Source organism: Eutrema salsugineum, unplaced genomic scaffold (genome assembly GCF_000478725.1).
Source record: "Eutrema salsugineum unplaced genomic scaffold, Eutsalg1_0 scaffold_17, whole genome shotgun sequence".
In the NCBI taxonomy this organism is placed as follows: Eukaryota; Viridiplantae; Streptophyta; class Magnoliopsida; order Brassicales; family Brassicaceae; genus Eutrema; species Eutrema salsugineum.
The window spans coordinates 3600561-3622575 of NW_006256852.1; the positions used below are offsets into that span (position 1 = coordinate 3600561).

Below are 22015 nucleotides of genomic sequence, written 5' to 3' on the forward strand. Positions count from 1 at the left end.
ACACACAAAGTGTGATAGGATCATCACTTTACAATTCCAGATTTTTTTTCATTTACTCCATATCACATCTTCCTCCAATTCATTGATTGTATCCTTTAGTTCTTGTACCACCGATTTCACATCTTCAGCCTCCTCATACACGATATCCTGCCACCCATTTGAACAAATGACCTTATTGTATCAACAAAACAACGAATGTCAGTTATCTCGGTTCGATTTGATTACAGTCAAATGATTTGTACCCATTTTCACTATTGATTTCAAATTCTTTTTCAAAGGTTTTATTTAGTTTTAGGAGTCTTTATTACTGTTTTTCTATATTTGTAGTTTCAAGACTCTTTTCAGGAAACTTAGGGAATAACATGATAAAATGGAGGAAATCCACATTTTTAGCTTAGAGTCAAACCATCAGAAGTTCAGTCTCAAATAAAGACCTTCTCACCGTCTGATCCATCTCAAATTTGGATATATTCAAGAGGATCCAGCTGAATTTCTATAGCACTTTACTTCAGAACAATCCAACGGTGCAATCAAAAGTTACATTAAGATCAAGTTGCCCTGTCAACTAGTCCGAACTTCAGCTGACCCGCGACAAAACATCTTCTGGCCACACCCCACACTTCTCACCCGCGGTGAACCATCATTTCACCAGTCCCAGAAGACCTTCACCTGCGGTGTAACATAACTCAGCCCCAAGGCCCAACATCAAGCCCATTTCGTCATTTCTCTTCGCAGAAGCCCTAAAGAAGACCTGTAAATACAAATCTTAGTATTCCTAATGAGGTGTGTGCTCCTGTAATGAGTTTTAAAGCCACCAAACTTTGTTTCTTAGGGTTAGGCGAATGAGAGAGGAATTCTTCCCTTGAACCTTTGACCTATCTCCTTCTTTTCTGTTTTATCTATATATACTATACTATTTTCAGTTCTATGCATCTTTCATACTTGTTTATCTTTTCTTGCATCATGTTAGAGGAGTTTAGTTTTAAGGACCCATCAAAGGGACACATATGTTCGATAGGGATTGCTAGTTTTTCTCAACCATATTCTAGATCTCATCTCTTATAAGTTGAACCTAATGCATCAGGTTAGAGTCATGAACTAATCTCTGAACCTAGAATTGATCAGAGCCACGAGAGTGATGTATCAGATTGCCGGAAATAGCTTCGAAAGAACATAGTCACTGTAGGAGACAAAAGCTACCTATAGAAAGATGTGAGCTCCATTATTAATGCATGATCTTACTCGTGGAAAGAAATGAAAGCTATTTGTCAAGTTTAAGTGATTAGTTGGTTAAGATGACGAGAGTTGATTAGCCATATATGTGCCTATTCTAGTTTTATGCAGATCCTAGAAATAAATTAAGATATTCTACCTGAGACTAGTCGGAAGATACTTAAATATCGATCTGGGTAAACATGGGAAGTTTGCATCGCCCCCTATGAGTTTAGAACCCTAGTTTGAATCAAGCATCTCGTAGATTGTCCTTAGCAACTCAACCTTATTTCATTTTTAGTCTTTAGTCGATTTAGTTTAGTATTAGGTCAAGTTTTATTTTGTCTTTTCTTTTCATGTAAAAACCTAAAACCAAACCAAAACCCCCTTGAGTTTATTATTTCGCTTACTTATCCCAGTTTGAAGTTTCTGCAGATTAGAAATCCTCCCTGTGGATCGACACCCAAAGTAGTACACCGCACGACTATGCACTTGCAGTATTCTAGAGATCTATTAATTTAAAACTTATTCGTGACTCGCTAACCCTAGCCCGCATCAAGTTTTTGGTGTCGTTGCCGGGGAAGCTATATATGTCGAGTTTCTACCAAAATTCATAGGAAGTAATCCCAAACTATAAACACCCTATCTTTTTTTTCTTTTAACCCTCTCTTTTCTGTTTGCCCTAGTTTCAGACATTTGAGACATGGATCACCCACAAAGGAGAAACCCTAATCTCGAGCGAAGATTTTGCTCCCTGCGCATGTGAATCACCATTCAGGCGTGATTCCGGACACATGGATCGGATCCCTCAGCCGAACCATTACCATGGAAGCCGCGGACCTCCATCCAATCAAAAAGAACCCCATTTGCCACCCCTGGTGAATCGTCGACCATCTCATCCCCTGCCTCATCAGATTCTGCACTTGAACTATGAGAATAATCGATATAGTCTCTAGCTTAATCGATTAGAAACCAAGCTGAATCATTTCCTTAATTCCCAATCTGTCGTCGAAGCTGCCCTGCACATGAAGATATATGCCATATCCAGCGATCTTAATAAGAAGTTTGAAGATCTCTCTGATCACGTGAAAAACCTAGAAGAACAAAGACTCAAAGACAATGCAATAATGAACCAGAGAATGGAATCTGTTGAAGAAGAACAAGGGAAAACACCTTCAACCTTCAACCCTATTTGTCAAACTCGATGATCTGGATAAGGAGCTGAATGAAAGCAAAAACCAATCCTATGACTACACATTGGAGCTGTGGCAAGGCGTAGGAAAGGTTATTGATAAGAATGATGAGCTTGAATCTACTTTAGATAGAATTGTTGATAGAGATCATCGCCTGATGCAGCAGTTTACAGGCCATCTCAAAGACCCTGAAGTAGCCAGTGATTACACCAACAAAATCAGCAAATAGAAGCTCGAAGAGTTCAATCAAGTAGTTCAGAATCTACCCAAAGGAATCTCTTTTTCCAAGGCGTGCAAAGACCATATGATCGGCCATTTTTTCTGTGAAATAAAAGAGTCAATTTTAGAGATGAAAGACTTGTTCACACACGCCCAAGAAGGAAGACCAGTTCGAACCTTCCACAAAATCCAAGACCAAGGTCAATTTCTTATTTCTTGTGATATTAGGGGTGAAAGATTTCCTAATATTCTTTGTGGTTCTGGAGCTTGCCTTAACATGATGTCCAAGGCTACTGCTTTGAGACTTGGTATTAAGCACATTTCAAGGACCAGTACAAAGATCAGCCTAGCTGATGACTTTAGTGCAACACCAAAGGGAATAGCCCGAGACATACCCTTGAGGATTGGATATTTCATTGCCCCTGTTGACTTCTACATATTCCAGACCAAAGATAACTCATATCTAGTTATCCTAGAATGGTCACTTTTGGCAACTGCTGGAGCCATCATGGATTCGCCAAACCGGAGAGTTTCTTTCGCAAATGTCGACAAGGGCATTTCTTCGAAGCTACCCCTTTCAAAAACAAAGGAGGAAAACAACCAAGGACACATGCTTTTGAAGCAGAAGAACTCTGGAGTGATGAAGAGCTTGCTTGAGAGAACAGGAAGATCTAAAAAAGACTTGTCTTAGGAAAAGATCTTCACTAGACTAAGTTAGCTTCTTTTCAAAAGTCCAGCTAATGACTATAAACCAAAGCGCTTGATGGGAGGCAACCCATTTTTAGGTATCTATTTATTTAGTTTTCCTTTCTTTTCTTTTGAAGTTTTGTTTTTGATCTTTATACAGGTCTTAGTATGCATACAAAAACATAAAAAAAGGAAGAAAGTAACTGACTGCGGTCGCGACCTTTGCACCCGCGGCCAAGCATAGGCCTACCACGACTGCGACTATCTCAACCTCAGCTAGCCCTGAATTCACGACGGCCACTACCATCTCAACCGCGGCCGAGCTTCATTGGCTAAGTCTGGCCACTTCACCCTCTACCTTGGTTCAAATGAATCCCCATTTGACCAAGTTCCATTCCAGATTAACCACCATTCACCATTCACTATCCCATCACCTCCATAACCATTACACAATCCAACCCAAAACACCAGGTAATTTTTCTTTTTTTGTTCTATCTTTGAAATTACATACTATATGTCTCGTCATTGCCTGATTAATTTCACATTGGGGACAATGTGATTTAAGTCTGAGGGAGGATTCCATCCCTTACTAACCACCTTTTCTTTCATGAGTCTATGCATTTTGCATTTTCTTTAAAAATTTTCAAATTTTTTGATTTTCTTTTAAAACTTTTCAAAAAATTTTCATTTTCCAAAATGTGTTTTCAAAGTACAAATACATTTGAGGAAATTATGACAAAAATATGTGATGATAACCAACCAGCTTGCTTCTACACCACCCTTTTATGATAGCTCATTCAAGGTTTAGCCCAAGACTAGGCGGTAGCTAGAATTCTTGTATTGCGAACTCTCACCAGAGAACTTCTATCCACGGAGATTCTTTCTGACAGGACATACTAGCTCTATTTATTTGGACTTAGTCTTGACTTAATTTCTCATTAAATGTATTAGACCAGGGAAGCGAATCATACATTCATGACTTCTTATCCTGTTTATCACTCTCTGTTGATCCTGAATGGCTAGTTTATCTTTAGCTAGTTCCCCACATTGCCCTCTCTTTTTCAGACCACATGCACTCTTGTTTCTTTATTGTCTTATATGCAGAAATGTGCAAAACGTTGGAGAGAAAAGGAACAACATAGTTTTTAGTCACTGAAGATGAAGACTGTATCTTATTGGTGGAGGAGATTCCCGAAGAGCATCATTAAATCCTGGAAACTCGAAAATTTAGTATATGATCGAACCTTAGACTCTTTCTCTATCAAAAATGGGTTTCCCCTTTTTTTAAAAAAAAAATCGATACATTAAAAGAAAAAGAAAGAAAGTGAAAGGAATTGCCTAAGATAAGTCTAATGGTATGCCATGAGTTCCAGGGGCTCTACTGATCATTATTTGAGAGACTTAGAGTTTTCCTAATGAGTCCCAAAAAAGTCTAAGTATGGGGGAGTTACAAATAAGATCAAAGAAGGAGAGATGTATAACACTTGTATAGCAAGGAGAAGTGACTAGAAGCTGTGGACACCAACAGATCCATTCTCTCTTGCAATTTTGCATAATATCTTGCATCCTCCGGAAGCTAAAAGGTAACCCTAAACACTTTAACTCCACCACTTAAATAACCTTTTCCATTACCAAACGCCGTCTACCCTGGATGATATGTTTCTTGAGAACTCACACCTATCTTAATGAATGTAGAGAGCTAGTTAACTGGAAGTTAATTCTAAGTGTGTAGATTTTCGTATGACGGATTAACAGACTAGTTAAGCTAGAGAGAATTTTCTAGGCTACATCTGATTGATGCTTTGTGCTTAATTATGGTCTAGGAGTATGGTTCCGGATGATTTTGAGTTCCCAATGATTACTGCCTAAAGCTTTTTCCAAGCTTAGTTCTTGTTTTGTTTGAGGACAAACAAAGGTTTAAGTCAGGGAGAGTTGATAACACCGTATTTGTACTCATTTTCACTATTGATTTCAAATGCTTTTTCAAAGGTTTTAATTAGTTTTAAGAGTCTTTATTACTATTTTTCTATATTTGTAGTTTCAAGACTCTTTTCAGAAAACTTAGGGAAAAACATGACAAAATGGAGGAAATCCACATTTTTAGCTTAGAGTCAAACCATCAGAAGTTCAGTTTCAAAGAAAGACATTCTCACCGTCTGATCCAGCTCAAATTTGGATATATTCAAGAGGATCCAGCTGAATTTCTATAGCACTTTACTTCAGGACAATCCAACGGTGCAATCAAAAGTTACATTAAGATCAAGTTGCCATGTCAACCGGTTTGAACTTCAGCTGACCCGCGGCAAAACCTTCTGTCCACACCCCACACTTCTCACCCGTGATGAAGCATGATTTCACCAGTCCCGGAAGACCCTCACCCGCGGTGCAATATAACTCAGCCTGAAGGCCCAACATCAAGCCAATTTCGTCATTTCTCTTTGCAGAAGCCCTAAAAAAGACCTAGAAGACCTTAGGACCTAGACATACATTTTTTAGCAGCTCTAATCGGGTGTGTGCTCCTATAATAAGTTTTGAGCTACCAAACTTTTTTTTCTTAGGGTTAGGCGAATGAGAGAGGGATTCTTCCCTTGAACCTTTTGACTTATCTCTTTCTTTTCTTTTTATCTATCTACACTATACTATTTTCAGTTATATGCATCTTTCATACTTGTTATCTTTTCCTGCATCATGCTAGAGGAGTTTAGTAGTTGAGTTTTAAGGACCCATCGAAGGGACACATATGTTCGATAGGGATTGCTAGTTTTTTTCAACCATATTCTAGATCTCATCTCTTCTAAGTTGAACCTAATGCATGATGCTAGAGTCATGAACTTATCTCTTAACCTATGATTGATTAGAGCCACGAGAGTGATGTATCAGATTGCCGGAAATAGCTTTAGAAGAGCATATTCGTTGTACGAGATGAAAGCTACCTATAGAAAAGATGTGAGCAAAAACAAATTGCATTATTAATGCATGATCTTACTCGCGGCAAGAGACGAAAGCTACTTGTCGAGGTTAAGTGATTAGTTGGTTAAGATGACGAGAGTTGGATAGCCATATAAGTGCCTATTCTAGTTCCATACAGATCTTAGAAATAGATTAAGATATTGTACCTGAGACTAGTAGGAAGATACTTAGATATCGATTAGAGTAAATAGAGGAAGTCTGCGTCGCCCCCTATGAGTTTAGAACCCTAGTTTGAATTGAGCATCCCATAGATTGTCCTTTGCAAATCAATTTTTTCTCATTTTTAGTCTTTAGTCGATTTAGTTTAGCATTAGGTCTAGTTTTATTTTATCTTTTCTTTTCCCGTAAAAACCCAAAACCAAACCAAAACCCCCTTAAGTTTATTATTTCGCTTATTTATCCCAGTTTGAAATTTCTGCAGATTACACATCCTCCCTATGGATCGACACCTGAAGTACTATACCGCACGATTGTGCATTTATAGTATTCTAGAGTTTTATAATTTGAAAATTATTCGCGATCTGCTAACCCTTGCCAGCATCATCAAACCAATAAAAGTGTTAATACATGTTATCAAACTTGATAAAACTATACAGCTAAATCTGCTTTGTGCAGCGAAAGTAATCCACAGTGGGCACACAAAATACACTGGTCAGGACTGGAACTCATTTGTTGTAGGAGAAGAAGAAAACAATGATTTTTGGAGGATTTGAAATCGATTTAGGGATTTAGAGTTTATGAGATGTGAATTGGAGATTTTTTGATTTGGGGGTATAAAGAAGAAGAAATAAAACGACGTCCTCTCGTTTGACTGTGCCTTTAAACGGTTCAAATCTCGTTTAATCATTCTATTTTAGAAATTAATAACATGCTTTCTTGGTTGGATCAAACAAACTTTATGTTTTAAGTTTGAAGTCAAGAAAACATAATGTTTTGAACAACCATCATAGGAATTCCTATTTTTTGGCCTATTTTTAGAACTTGATGGTTTTTTTTTTTACGATTTTCCCAATATTATAAACTATAACCAGTAACTATATATAAGGTGAGATATGTGTATTATATAAATATATATGTATATTGACAAAAGAGAGAGAGACGAGAAGGTAAGTAGAAAGAGATCAAGTGGAGGAGAAAATGATTTTGCTTCTTATTATCTCATCTCCTTATTACAACGCTGCTTACATATTTATAGTAAGTAAAAATACATAAAATAATACACATCAAAGTTGGTAAGTATTTGAGGCGGTAATAGGATAATTATCCATTTCTAACACTTCCCTATAACTATCTATCACATAATTTCTTTTTGAAAAGATGGATATAATCTTCTCTTTATAAATCTGTTATTCGGATTGATGAACCTTTCTTTCCGATATATGATTCTTGACTTGTACGTCACTGAAATTGTTGTACTCTCTTTTGAACTTTTGGATATCTATCATTTGCGTATTCTTTGATGCTTTGCTAAAAATTTTGTCATGGAAAAATTTAGTGGAGTAAAAACCATGACAGGGAAAAAAATGCATCCACGCGTTTCATAATACTTATTCTGGAAGTACTCTTCTTTAAGGGTTTATCTTTTTGTGTTTTCTTTTCTGCTTCGTTAAAAACCTCTTCATGGATAAACCCATTGGGATAAAAACCATAATAAGGAAAAAAAGAGTACAGCCACACATATTATCATAATTCTCCCCTTGAAAGCATCATCTTAAGGATATGCATTCTAATTATATACACCATCTTTTTGAGATCTTTATTAGTAGATCCTTAGAGAACAAACTCGTATAATCGTCATTCTCGGATCCTTGAACTTCTGGTCCATTAATCGAGTTAGTCAAACTCTTCCCATGACTAAACATTTTTTTTAGATGCTTCAGGCATCCTTGATCCTTCTGGGATTTTAATCAACACATTACTGAATGTTATTATATCCATGACCGAAGAACATCAATTCTGGTCTTTGTTAAAAAATTTGTATCACAAACTGGACTTTATGTCTTGTGACTTAATTTTTCTCATTGTATTCAAATAAAGACTCATTCGATCTCGAATGACATTACATCTTCAGGTGTAATTATTATGAGTCCTACGATATTTTCTTTTATTAATTCTTCTGGATTTCTTTTATTTTATTCTCTAATTTTCATTCTCTTTTGGAGAATTTTAGAGTCAATCGTCCTCCCCCTTGTAACTGTACATTGCTTCATTTACTATACTCCAATGAATTTTTATTCTTCAGAAAAATTATTTTTGTGGAGTATTTCCAAGTTATATGAACTTCAAGTTCATGATATTTTGAAGAGAGAATCAGATAGCATTTTCTTTAAAATGCTTAGTGGGAATATGTTAGATCCTGCTGGAATCTTTTGAGATGAGAAATCAATTAGGATACCTGCAAAACAAAATGAACATAATTCCTAAAAAGGCAGAATATCCTATGACTAAATCAAGGATCACTTTCTTGGATCCATCTATTGTTTAACATTTACTAAAATTATAAAGCTCTATGCAACATATACTTCATCAAGTAGAGTTCCCGGGAACAGAATTCTAACATTTTTAATCATTCATGGATTAAATCCTTCAGGGATAAAATCCTTCAGGGATTTTCTATTTAAAAATGTCACCACATCTATAAGGCATAATTCAAGTCGTTCTTTTTCTGCCAGACTTGATATTACTTTTAACGTTTAGACTGCTGGTCCAAAAATTTCTCATTTTTCATATGAACTTAGTATAGACTTGATTGCATTTTCACTCTTTGGCCAATATTTTCACTTTCTACACTCATCCACAGAGGTAGATTTATGATCCTCATTCATATCAAATCGCGCGCTATCTTATTTATTATCGACAGTTATTTTGTCTTTGGTTCCCTCATTTCACGTAATGATATAGTTTAATTGAGATCTCTTTATAATTATCAATGATATCATTCAGGTACCTGATTTTATTATTAACCATATCAACGGATCTCTTTAGGAGATTTATCCCCTTTTTAACATATATTTGCTTTCTTCCTTTTAAGGATCTTATATTTGAAACCAAAGTAGCCTATCACATTTATTACGTGCCCTAGACTCTTTATTGATAAATCTTCCTTCAGGGACATATTCTTGGAGCATTTTGAGCTAGAATTGAGATTTTCTTTCATTGTATGTCTAGCATTTACAAATAAATTATCCTTTGAACTTCAGGTTCAAAATCATTTATACGAGGATCCATAATGATAATTCATTTTTCTCATTCATTAGCTCTTCCATACCAAAACATGGAGAAATTTCACCATTGTTGATCTCGCAATCTTCTGGATCACTTTATAATCTTCATGATGTCCCACTATTTTTGATGTAGGATTCTCTAATTCTCCCCCTCGAGATGATGATTACAAGTTCATCCATCTCGAAATGAATCCAATTTTAGGATCAAAACATATCCAAATAACTCATCTTTGGGCCTTGTATTATGCATCAAATCCTTTAGTGGACTCTTAATACCCCCTCTGATGATGGCTTTTCTTGCCAATCATCTTGAACTAATTTTCACCTATTCGGGTTTAATTTGGGGACTGTTTAAATAAATCCAACCATCATATCTAATGAATTCATTAAAAAATATGGTGATACATCTCTCATGATGGTCTCATTTTTATTTTCAACAAGACATGCTATGTGTGAAAAACTTCGTGTTTTTTCTTAATAAATTCTCAATACCATTATTACATCGGGTTGTTTAAACCGGTTATATTATATACTAGTAAACTTTAGGTTTACTATCTTATACAATTTTGCCATCTTTATGCATGTCTCCATCATGTACTTTTTTAGAATGTTTCGCTCTGCTGGAGCGTTTCGTTCTTTTAGAACATCTAGCTCTTCTGGAGCGTTCTATTTATCGGAAGCACTTTGCTCTTTTGGAGCTTTCCATTATCTTTGAATTTCTCTCTTCAAGAACTTCTAACTTTGCATAAATTTTTAGCTCTTCCAAAACTTCTAACTCTTCTAGAGTTTTTAATTCATAAAACTTTTGCATCTCCTAAGTCTTCTGGAGCTTTAAACTTTTGAAATTTCTGAAGCTTTTAACTCTTCTAGAGCTTTTAATTCTTGTAAAACTATTAGAACTTTTTAGCTCTTATAAAGCTTTTAGTTTCTGAAGCTTTTTAGTTTGTAGAGCTTTTTAATTCTTTTGAGAGTTTTTAATTCTTTCGGAGCCTCTAGCTCTTCCAGATTGTCTAGCTTTTTTGGAGCGTTTTCTATTTCTGAACAAGTGGGTCTTCTGATGCTCAAATTTTTTTAAATTATAATAGTTTTTTTGGAACTCACATATTTAATTAACAAAAAAATAAATCAAATAGTTAAACATATTAACAATTAAACAATACTAAACATAAATTAAAAAAACTATAATTAAACCAATCATCTTCTGGATGAAAATGATGTGCTTTTTTTTACAACAATTTGTCTTTTAGACATTTTTATTTATGTAGTTCTTCGGAAACTCTTATAAATATGTCTTCGAAATTCATGTGGTTCTTTCATATAATTAAAAATATATAATAAATTTAAAAACGGAATTTAAGCAATAGAGGAGTCGAGTCTTCCATATAGTAAATAATAATATACAAATATTAAATAAAATTGATTAAAATAAATATTTGTTTTTTGGACGAAAGTTATTAAGTAGTTCTTCAAGAACACTTTCATATATATCTTCTAAATATATATTTTTCATATAGTTTTTCACAAAATTTTTCATATATGTTTTTGGGACATTTTTTTTCTTTCAAATATGTTCTTTGGATATAATATCTTTTTCTTAGTTTTTCAGGAATTTTTCTTAAATGTCTTCTAGACATTTTTTTTCAAATAGTTTTTTTGGAACTTTTCATAAATGTCTTCGAGACATTTATTATATAGAGGCAGTGATCTGAAAAGACATCTACCATATGATCATAAACCAGCCATAAATTTGATCTGAGAAGACATAATCTACCATATGATTATATGATCGTGAAGGTATAGTCTATTATAATAATTGGTTCGGAGAAGGCAATGCCTATCATCCCGACCAAAGCATATAAATATAAACCAATCAAACATAATATAAACCTCACCTTTTCGGTATAGTAAGACGATTATGCTGAACATATTATAAACTATAACCAATAACTATATATAGGGTGAGAAGTGTATTATATAAATATATATATGTATATGTATATTGACTAGAGAGAGAGACGAGAAGGTAAGTGGAAAGAGAGCAAGGGGAAGAGATAATGATTTTGCTTCTTATTATCTTATCTTCTTATTATAACACTGCTTACATATTTATAGTAAGTAAAAATACATATAATAATGCACATCAAAATCGGTAAATATTTGAGACGTTGATAGGATAATTATCCATCTATCGTCCAATTTATATTACACTTTTGAAAAATTTCAAGAAAGATGGGCCAGTAAAGCGGTCCATTACGAATAAGTCTTCCATTGGTCCAAAAACGAATACGAATAACGAAAATAGCTATAGAAATCGAAAGTCGTCAGGGTAGGGAGTGAAAAACCGAAGATGACGATGAAGAAATGGGACGCGAATCCTTCAACCTTTGAATCGGTGTTAGAAGAACTAAAATCAGACGAAACAAACCGTACCAAGATCAATTTCATACTCTTCCTCGCCGACAACGATCCCACCACCAACCGCAGCTGGTGTCCAGGTCCGTTTGGGCTTCCGATTTCTTCCAAATTTTCACCAAACTTCGATTACATCTTTTGATCTAATGGTTTTGGACAAATTAATAATCAGATTGCGTTAGAGCTGAGCCTGTGATACTCAAGACTCTAGAGGAATCGCCGGAGGAGGTGAATCTCATTCGGGCTTACGCCGGAGATAGACCGACATGGAGGAATCCGACTCATCCTTGGAGAGTTGATCCTCGGTTTAAGCTCACCGGAGTGCCAACTCTTGTTCGCTGGGATGGAGATTGTGTTAAGGGTCGTCTTGAGGATCATCAAGCTCATGTTCCTCGCTTGATTCTCCCGCTTCTTGCGCCCTCAGATTCCGCTGCGCCGTCGACATGATTCGATGATGGTGCGAATCTGTTATCTTGTTTAGGTTTATCCTTATATACAATTGATTGATATTGTCATGTGTTTTCAGGGACTATTGCTGGATCGATGATCAGGTTTCTTACATATATGAATCTATAATCTTCTGTTGTTTTTTCCAATAATATTTCACAACGTGAAGGAGAATGTGACCGGGAGTTTCGGTTTCGTATAATTCTTGCTCGATGTATCGTTGCATGTGCCAGCGTCTTGACTGAATAATAGACTCGCTCTAGATTTCTGATGGTATAGGTTTTGTGAGGAAATTAAAGTCCATTGTGGAATCTAGTGTTTTCTTTAATGGGATCGACGATCAGGTTTCTTCCATATATGATTATCTAATCTTCTGTTGTTTCAGTCTCTAATAAATCATTAACAATGTGAAAGAATGCGACCGGAAGTTTCGATTTGTACGATTTCGTATGATGCTTGCTCAATGTATTGTTACACACTGTAGCTTCTCGACTAAATAAAAGACTCGTTCTAGATTTGTGATTGTGTAGATGTTTAGGGGTCTGAGAGATCTAAAGATTTCGTTTTTTTTTTGGGTTGAGATCGTTAGAGCATGTCAATAAGTGAACTTTTCCTTAGGGTCCATAAAAGTTTTTTATTATTATTTTAATTTATGAATAGTTGAAAATCTCAAATTTTTTTCCTCCATTGGTAAACTTCATTTAAGAGTTCTTAAAAATAAAAAAATATTATTTTTATAAATCATTAATTTTAACTTTTAATTTATTTTGTTAATAATTTTAAACGTACTATATTTTATAAAACTAAATTTATATTGTATTACAATAAGTTTAAAGAACTTCTAATATTTTATGATCTTAATAAATGAAAAGACTTTGGTGTTTACTAGTTTATAATTGACATTAAACATGCAAATTCTCTACTTCAAAATTAACAAGGCATATTAACTATGTTTGAGTATATAATCTTTTTTATTTTATTATAAAAACAAAGTTTTAAGTATCTACATTGTTTGATTTCTATTAAAAAAAGAAAAAAAAAAACATAACAAAACAGATACACACAAAGTCCACCAATCCAATTCTAGGAAAAAAATATTTGGTCCAAGAACACGAAAACAGATACACACAGTTGGTTCTTGTTCACTCCTCTCCAAATTTACCTTCATTGAACTCTTCTTCTTCTTAGTGTCTTTTTCTCTTCCTTCTTTTCTTCTGCAACACCGAGTTCGGCTTCAAGGTCTCCATTAGTGAACCATGAAGAAATCTCATTCTCTTCCTTCTCAGCTTTCTCTCTCAGTTTAGTTCTTAACAGTTAACAGATCCTCAAGAAAATTTCCAAACACATACTCGTCTATAATCCGCTCCAAGTAACTTCCATCTTTCTCAATCTTTCCGAACATCTTCTCCATAAACTCATCAATCCCACCACCTTGTTTTGTTTTATTCACCTCTTCCTTTTCATCTCCAAGCATAATTGATAACATCTCATCCCAACCCAACTAACAAAAATCCAAAACTGACCCTATGTGACATTGAAGCAAAAAACCGTTCAAATCAACATCTATGTGACATTGAAGCAAAAACCATTCAAATCTTATGTGAACTAATGCAAACTTTCACACATTTGCCTAAGTTAGCAAATACAAATACACAAAGTAACATGAAAATTGAAAAAGAGTTTCATAAGCATTAACACTAACGTGCAGATAAATGCAAAGCAGGAACACCAATTTTAGAACAAAACCATAGCTATGTGACACTGAAGCAAAAACCGTTCCAATCTTAAGTGAAAAATGCAAACTTTCACACATACGGCTAAGTTAGCAAATACTAATACAACAAAATTTGCATTCCCTTACTTGCATTTCAATTTTGGCTTGGGATTCAATGTACATTAACTCATACTTTCTTCCCACTAACTTGATAGCCAATAAAGAGGTCATCTTTGCAGTGCTCTGTGTCCAGTTTTTCTACCCTAACGATTTACAAAGCCTCTACATTTCATTTTTTCAAACACATTTCTTGGAAACAAATTAATCTTATAGTCCAAATGTTCATACTTTCTTTCTTAACTAGATATGCAAAGTAAAATTCTAATCCTAAATCTCATTCTACATTTGCAAAACCAAACCAAAATAGCAAATCAATCGCATGAAAATCGAAGCGATGTAAAAAAAAGGAAAGAGAATACGGACCGATCATCTTCCCAATGAGTGTGAGCTCATCTTGTGCTTCTTTGACTTGACCACAACCAAGCCGCTTCTCGATAGCCTCTCAGTCTTCTTCCTTGCACACATTGAGACAATGTCTCGTAAATGATTCCACCGTTTTTCGGTATCCTTCATCCTCCGGCACAGCTTGGATCTCCTTTAGGGTTTTTCAATAGAGATCGATCAGCACTGCCCTCGCGTTCGTTCATAATCGGATCTCAAATCCCAGCATCAAACATAATTTACGATGAAAATGAAGATGTTCGAGGAAAAAAAATTTTGGTCGACAAAAACAATAAAAAAAAATCATATTATTCTGGCCAATTAAACACGTACGCATGTTAATGAGACTGGCTCGTTCGTCTCTAACTACTAACTATGATTACAAAAAAACCAAGTTAGGTTTCTCCTAATAAAAATGTCTATTTTAATCAAAAAGGCAAATTAGAAGAGGAGGATCGATCCCTGAAGGAGCGATCCTTGTGATGATATGGCGCCCTTCTATTGGATAAAGATTAATTTTTCCTTAAAGAAAACTTTTAAGGTTCAATGATATTTTCTTCCATAATTTTTTTAAATAAATTTTATTAGTATAATAATTATCAAAAAACTCACATGGGTTTCTTTGATAAACATGCTCTAAGGAGCGGTTCATCGAAATTAGATTTATCTTTTTTTTTAATCGTTTTTACATATGAACTTGGACCAAGAACCCCATCCAAACCCCTAATGGACATAGTCTTAAATACATAAACTGACTGGTTTTGCTCTTGATCTTTTCGGTTTTTTGTGCTACCTTCAATTCGCATGGCTAATTATGCATGTTTACAAGGCCATTCATAAAAAAAAAAAACACTAATTTATAAATGTTCTAGTAACCCGTTATTCTTTGAATCAATTTGTTTGGATGATTCTATTTTCAGTGTTTACTGTTTAGTACCCTACGAAATCGTTGACCTTTGAGATCGTTAGATGGCTTTAGGTATAGAGAATAAGTGACTAAGTAATAGAAAGTTGGTTAAGTTACAAGAATGAGAAACATATTAATTGTGACATCCCGATCCCGCCCTCCCTTTTAGGAACCAGACGTGGACCGGCGATATCAATCATAATTCCCCCAACCGTCCCTCCCAGTGAGCCCAACGCCCTCTTTAGGCCTGTGGACCTAACGTCCTCTCTCTAGGCCCGTTGGCCCAACATCCTCTCTAGGCCCGTTGGCCCACCACTGTCCGACGGTCGGGAGTCGTTAGTCCGGAAGGCTCGTAAGACTTGTCTACTGTCCCTGCAATCACCACATGATCTTTTCCCGTGCTTTGTCCTCACTCGCACGGTACCACAGAGTACTTCCCGGTAGGTCACCCATCCTGAGATTACTCCAGCATCAGCACGCTTAACTCTAGAGTTCTCTCAGCACACTTGACCGGAAAAGATAAGTGCACTTTGTTGACATAGGTAGTCAAATCAATTCTTATAAGCCTTTCCATATACCGGAAATCGGGATGTTACAATTCTCCCCGACTTCCAAGGAATTCATCCCCGAATTCTCCTTTTTACTCCCACAGTGCTTGCACCAGGATCGTTTACCCTATTACGGTGTGAGGCCACATGACGACTCCACACACGTGGTTGGGTGGGCTCTGATACCACTTGTGACATCCCGATCCCGCCCTCCCTATTAGAAACCAGACGTGGACTGGTGATATCAATCCTAACTCCCCCCAACCGTCCCTCCTAGTGAGTCCAACACCCTCTCTAGGCCCGTGGGCCCAACGTCCTCTCTAAGCCTGTTGGCCCACCACTATCTGACGGTCGGGAGTCGTTAGTCCGGAAGGCTCGTAAGACTTGTCTACTGTCCCTGCAATCACCACATGATCTTTCCCTGTGCTTTGTCCTCACTCGCACGGTACCGCAGAGTACTTCCCGGTAGGTCACCCATCCTGAGATTACTCCAGCATCAGCACGCTTAACTCTAGAGTTCTCTCAGCACACTTGACCGGAAAAGATAAGTGCACTTTGTTGACATAGGTAGTCAAATCAATTCTTATAAGCCTTTCCATATACCGGAAATCGGGATGTTACATTAATAGAATCCTAGCATATAGTGTATTGATTGATTTAATTGATCATTGATTTATGATTGCATTTAGGCGGGAATGATCGTCCTCATTAAGCAATCCAATTACTCAGGTCTCCTCTGTGATATAGGTGAGGGTTAGTTATTCGAGTTGGAGCATGATATTACAGAGATCATTAAAGATTTGGGTATATCAAAAATTGAAAACTTTTTAGTTATTTTAAGCAAAATATATTATATGTACCCTTTGGGGTTTACACTATTTTGGTATTGCAGTTCTATTTAATAAAGTCTTGATAGTTCTTCATTTATACTATGTTTGCATTTGTACATAACGAAAAAGTTTTTATCGCGAATGATTTCTAAGTTTTCAAGCAAGCGTAGTTATATATCTGGGTCGGGATGTTTCCAAAAACCAGATTGACCAGATTGGTATGTCGTGAAAATGTCGTTTCTCAAAGATTTGACATTTGAAGGTAAACGTTTGATGAAAGATACCAATAATTGAATTTTTGAGCGAAGAGCATTTCTAAACGATACTTCAAAACTTCATACATTATTTGAAGTTTTTTATACTCCAAGAGTTTGAAGTATTGAATAGTTATACTCCATATTCATTATTCAAAACTTCAAATTTAAAATTTAATATTTTTTGTTGCATTTTAATCTTTACAATTCGCTATATTTATAATTAATATTGTTAATTTTGTTTGTTTAACATTTTAAATCTACAATTTTATATATATTTGGCTTACATAGATCTTTATAACTCTAATGTTCACATTTAAGCTTTTATATAAACAACTTAAGGTTAATATAAACACCTGATTTTGACCATTTTTATAGATCACTTTCAGTATCTTATGCAGATGTTTTTACTCATTTTTAAAGGTTTAATAAGTGTTTTCCATATATTGGAGTTTTAAAAAAATTTTCAGAAAACTTGGGACTTTGGAGTGCATTTTGAAGCAAAAGTATTTTTTTAGATAAATTCAGACCGTCAGAAGTTTGAATCAATGAAGATTTTCCCACCGTCTGATCATCCCCAAATTTGGAGACATTGTAGAGGAGACAACCAACTTTCCAACACACTTGAAATCAAAGCAATCCAACGGTTAGATCTCAAGATATCATCAATACACTGAAGGCTGATCAACACAAGTCCAGTCAAGCACAAGTGCTTTCACCCGCGGCCAACCTTCTTCCCACCACGGCTCAGGAGATTTCACCCCCGGTGGACCTATGTCCGAACCTCAGGAGCCCAACTAAGGCCCAAGACACTTCCTGCACCCATTTTACAAGCCGTAGATGCCCTAGACTTGGAGAAACACTATAAATACTCATTTTTAGGTCTTTTGTAGGAGAGCCTCTTTCTTCCCTTTGAGAAAGAACTTATTTGTAGTTTTAGGTTTTATTTTTATGCATTTTTAGAAGCTCTCCATTGCCACTATGTCTTCGATAAGAGAAGTTTTTCTGCAACTTTGTTTCTTTTACCTTTCTTCTTCTTAGTTCTAAACCGATGATGATGTCTACCTCAACCATGTCTGAGTAGTCACCTAGTTGGGTGAAAGGGTAATCCAAGGGGACCCCATGTTCGAATGACATCTTGGTTTTGTAGGAAAAAGGATTTCGATTTTTATCATGATTCTCCCATTCATCCAAATCTCAAAGCGGTAATTCTGGATTGATCACCCAGAATCCGATCCTAGGTTTAATCCGAGCCACGAGAGTGTTGTATCTGGGTTGTCTGAACTGGATCTTATGGACGTCACCGTCGTAGGAGACGAAAGCTACCTACGGAGGATACGTAAGCAGAGATGGATTCCGATCTACAAAGCATGATCTTGTTCTGGCATAAGAGTGAGAGTTAATTGCCATGAACAAGTGATTAAATGATTAGGGTGACAAGAGTTGGCTAATCTTACATGTGTCTATCCTAGTTTCAGAGTCATAGAATATCCTTTCCTAAATTCCTTGTATTTTAGAACATGAACCCTAAAGATGTACCTTAAACCCAGCGCCGTTTTTCATATAGTTTTCAACCGATTTTTATTTTTAGCTTTTTAATTCTATGCATAATTAGATTTAGTGACAAACCAAAACCCCTTTTTATTAGATTAGGTTTACGATTGTTTTTAGGATCAGTTAGGAGTCCTCAACACACAAATCTCTGTGGATTTGATCCCTAAATACTACTGCGTTTGCTATGCAACTTGCAGCTTGTCTAAGGTAAAACTTGTGTTGCCCACTGCACTCAGATCAAGTTTTTGACGCCGTTGCCGGGGATCTGTCGCTGTTGACTTGACTTCTTAATCTAATTTCAATCCTAAACCTCAAGATTTTTGAGTTCTGCTGGAGATTTTCTAACTCCTCTTTTTATCTTTGCTTTCTTTGCTCACAGGTGCATGAAAACTAGGAGAGATCCTGACGAAATCGTATTGCCCTTAGACGAGATTGACAAACACGAAAGAGCACTTAAAAAACTCAGACGAAGAACGCTCAAGATGGCCAATCCTAATGCCCATCGGGAAGATCTTTTAAACTGTGATCAGTAGGATCACATTGGAGATGATGACCGTGATTCAGCTTATGGTGATGACCTAGATGCTGCCCATGAAGAAGATGGACAGCCACAACTCGATGAAGAGGGAAACCGAGTCCCTCTAAATCCTGCTCAAGCCGCTGGTAATCAAAGGAGATAAGACCAGGCCGATGTTGAAGGAAGAAGGAATGACGAAAAAATTGTTCCACCGGTTGTTAGAGAAGCCAATCGACCAATACAGCTTGCCAATCCTGCGAGAAGACAGCCTCAGAATAGACCCATTGCCAATTTCGATGCACCTCACCAACACTTTCAAAATCGATCAACCATTCAAATTCCTGTTCCAAGAGAAAATCATGAGATAAAACCTCAGATTGGCTCTTTGGTGAAGCAGAACCAATTCCATGGAATCTTTACGGAGTATCCAATGGACCACATTGATCTTTTTGAATAAATCTCTGGAATGGTGAGAACAACTCCAGAAACTGTGGACTATGTGAAGTGTAAGCTTTTTCCTTTCTCTCTAAGTGATAAAGCTTTTAGATGGTTAAAATCTATGCCATCTGGTTCTATTACTTCATGAGAAGAATGCAAGTCAGCTTTCCTGAACCACTTCTACACCAAGTCAAGATCGAATCAGCTGAGAAACAAGATACAAAGTTTCCAACACAGCCCAATAGAATCAATCTATGAAGTCTGGGAGCAATTCAAGGAGTATGAGAGAGATTGCCCTCATCATGGTTTCTCTGGAGCAAACCTGCTAAGCACCTTCTACAGAGGACTTCAGCAGAAGTATCAACTTTCTATTGACACTGCCAGCAATGGAGATTTCAGTTCAAAAACCATATCACAAGGGAGAGCACTCATCAAAAGTCTAGCTGTAGCTAACAGCAACAACAACCCTGAGTTAACAGATCAAAGAAGACTATTACTAGTCATGAATCAAGGGAGATTGCTGAGCTAAAAAGCATGGTAAGTCAACTTCTTAAGTCTCAAAACAAGAGTATACATGCTTGTGATACTGCTGTAGGAAATGAGGAAGATGGAAGATATGAAGAAGATGGCATGTACCAAGAGAAAGAGATCAATTTTATGGGAGCTCAGGCATATCATAACCGATTTAGTCCAGCTTTCAACAACAACTTCAGGAACTCTGGTGCCAACTTCAGAAATTTCTCATACATAAATCAAGGAGCCGAGAATCAGCCCTATCCGCAGCAGCAAAGGAGTTTTCAAAACAAGTTTCAAGGTGGAAACTATGGAGGAGGAAATTTCCAACAAAGACCACCATTTAATCCTCAACAAGCACAGACCAGCTCATTAGAAGAAACCATTTCCCAACTAAGCAACCAGGTAAAATCGCTTGAACAAACGATGATGCAGACTACTCAAGGCAATGAGAAGTCATTCAGGGAAATGGGGGTGAAGATCGATTGTATTTACAATGACTTGAATGGGAAGTTTGAATCTCTTGCGACCCATGTCAAGAAGTTGGAACATCAGATAGGTCAAACTGCAGATTCAATGAAGGGACAACCAGGAGTTTTACCAAGAAGAGTAGAAGATAACCCAAAGAAGTTCTGCAATACTATGACAGCAGTTTTGGAGGAAGAACCTGTCGCAGACTCTAAGGAAAGATTCACACCTGAACATCTCATAAAGGACTTTGAAACCAAGCATGAGAGAAGCCGAGTCATTCCGGTTAAGGTACCCAAACGCTTGCCTGACCAAAGACTCAAAAAGTCTAAGGATCCAGGGCGTTCCTCATTCACCTGTTTAATCTTTGGAATTGAATTTTCAGATTGTTTATGTGATTCTGGTGCTAATGTGAATGTCATGTCAAAATCTGTTGCTGAGAAACTTGGTATAGGTACATTTTTCCCATCTCCAGTAAGGATAATCTTTGGTGATTCATCTCAGAAGGAATGATCCAGGACTTGCCACTGATCATTGAAAACAAAACAATCCCAGCCGATTTTCAAGTTTTGGAGATGGACAAAGACAAAGACAGACCTTTGATATTTGGTCGCCCTTTCTTAACCACTGTAGGTGCTGTTATTGACCATTCAAATCGCTGTTTAGTTTTTCTAAATGTGGACAGGAAAAAGTTCTATAAGACCACACCAGACCCAACTCCAAATCAAAAAGACAAGGACAAGGAGAAGGTGTTGGAGGACAAGAAAGAACTAAAAGCACTTGTATCTAGGCGATTTGAGAAGATCAAGATAGTGGTGCCACCAGATATCAGCAAAGAGAAAGAGAAAATCTTGAAAGAATTGTTGAGAAGACAAAACATGTCCTCAAGGATTCAAAAATCTTTAAGAAAGGAAAGGAGATTTTGATTCCATATGACGGAAATCCAAAGTTCAGGCTAAGAAGGATTCCAAGGACTCTTAATTCAAGGGATCCTGTCTCTTCTTCTAAATCCTAATCCTGCCAAGAGTCTAGCTAAAAGACCATTAACAAAAGCGCTTAATAGGAGGCAACCCATTTGGTATGATTTTCATTTCTTTTTATTTATTTTCTATTTGATTTTCTTTTCTTTTTATGCATTTCAGGCTTTCATAAAACCCAGAAAAACCAAAAACATTAAAAAAACAGAAAATACAAAAAGATAGGATGAGAAAGCAGGAAAACGGGAGAAACCGGGAGTTCCTAGAGCACAATTCACCGCGGCCGCGATCAATCCAGCCGCGGCCAAGCCCTCCTCCGCCGGTCCAGGTTCCTCGCCCGCGGCCGAGACCATCGCTGCCGCGGCCGCACGCATTCCACCTGCGGCCGACCTCCGTTTGGCTCCCAGGCGAGTTTTCCCTGTTTCCCGTA

At 36.5% G+C, this 22015-nt stretch overlaps 1 protein-coding gene and 1 non-coding gene across 3 annotated transcripts; one reads left to right on the forward strand and one right to left on the reverse strand.

Annotated features, from left to right (window-relative positions):
- The first annotated feature begins 11736 nt into the window (after positions 1-11736).
- Positions 11737-12879, forward strand: LOC18020603 (thioredoxin-like protein Clot). Of its 2 annotated transcripts, none has more exons than XM_006403276.2 (3): positions 11737-12000; positions 12090-12374; positions 12469-12879. In XM_006403276.2, the coding sequence occupies exons 1-2, from the start codon at positions 11853-11855 to the stop codon at positions 12362-12364; spliced, it is 423 nt and encodes a 140-aa protein (XP_006403339.1). In that variant the 5' UTR covers positions 11737-11852; the 3' UTR covers positions 12365-12374; positions 12469-12879. The 2 variants fall into 2 exon arrangements, with proteins under 2 accessions (XP_006403339.1, XP_006403340.1); XM_006403277.2 differs by having other exon boundaries at positions 12444-12840.
- A 6951-nt stretch (positions 12880-19830) lies between these two features.
- Positions 19831-19936, reverse strand: LOC112087696. Its single transcript, XR_002900241.1, has one exon. It is a non-coding gene; the product is annotated as a small nucleolar RNA R71 (small nucleolar RNA).
- Between the last annotated feature and the right edge of the window lie 2079 nt (positions 19937-22015).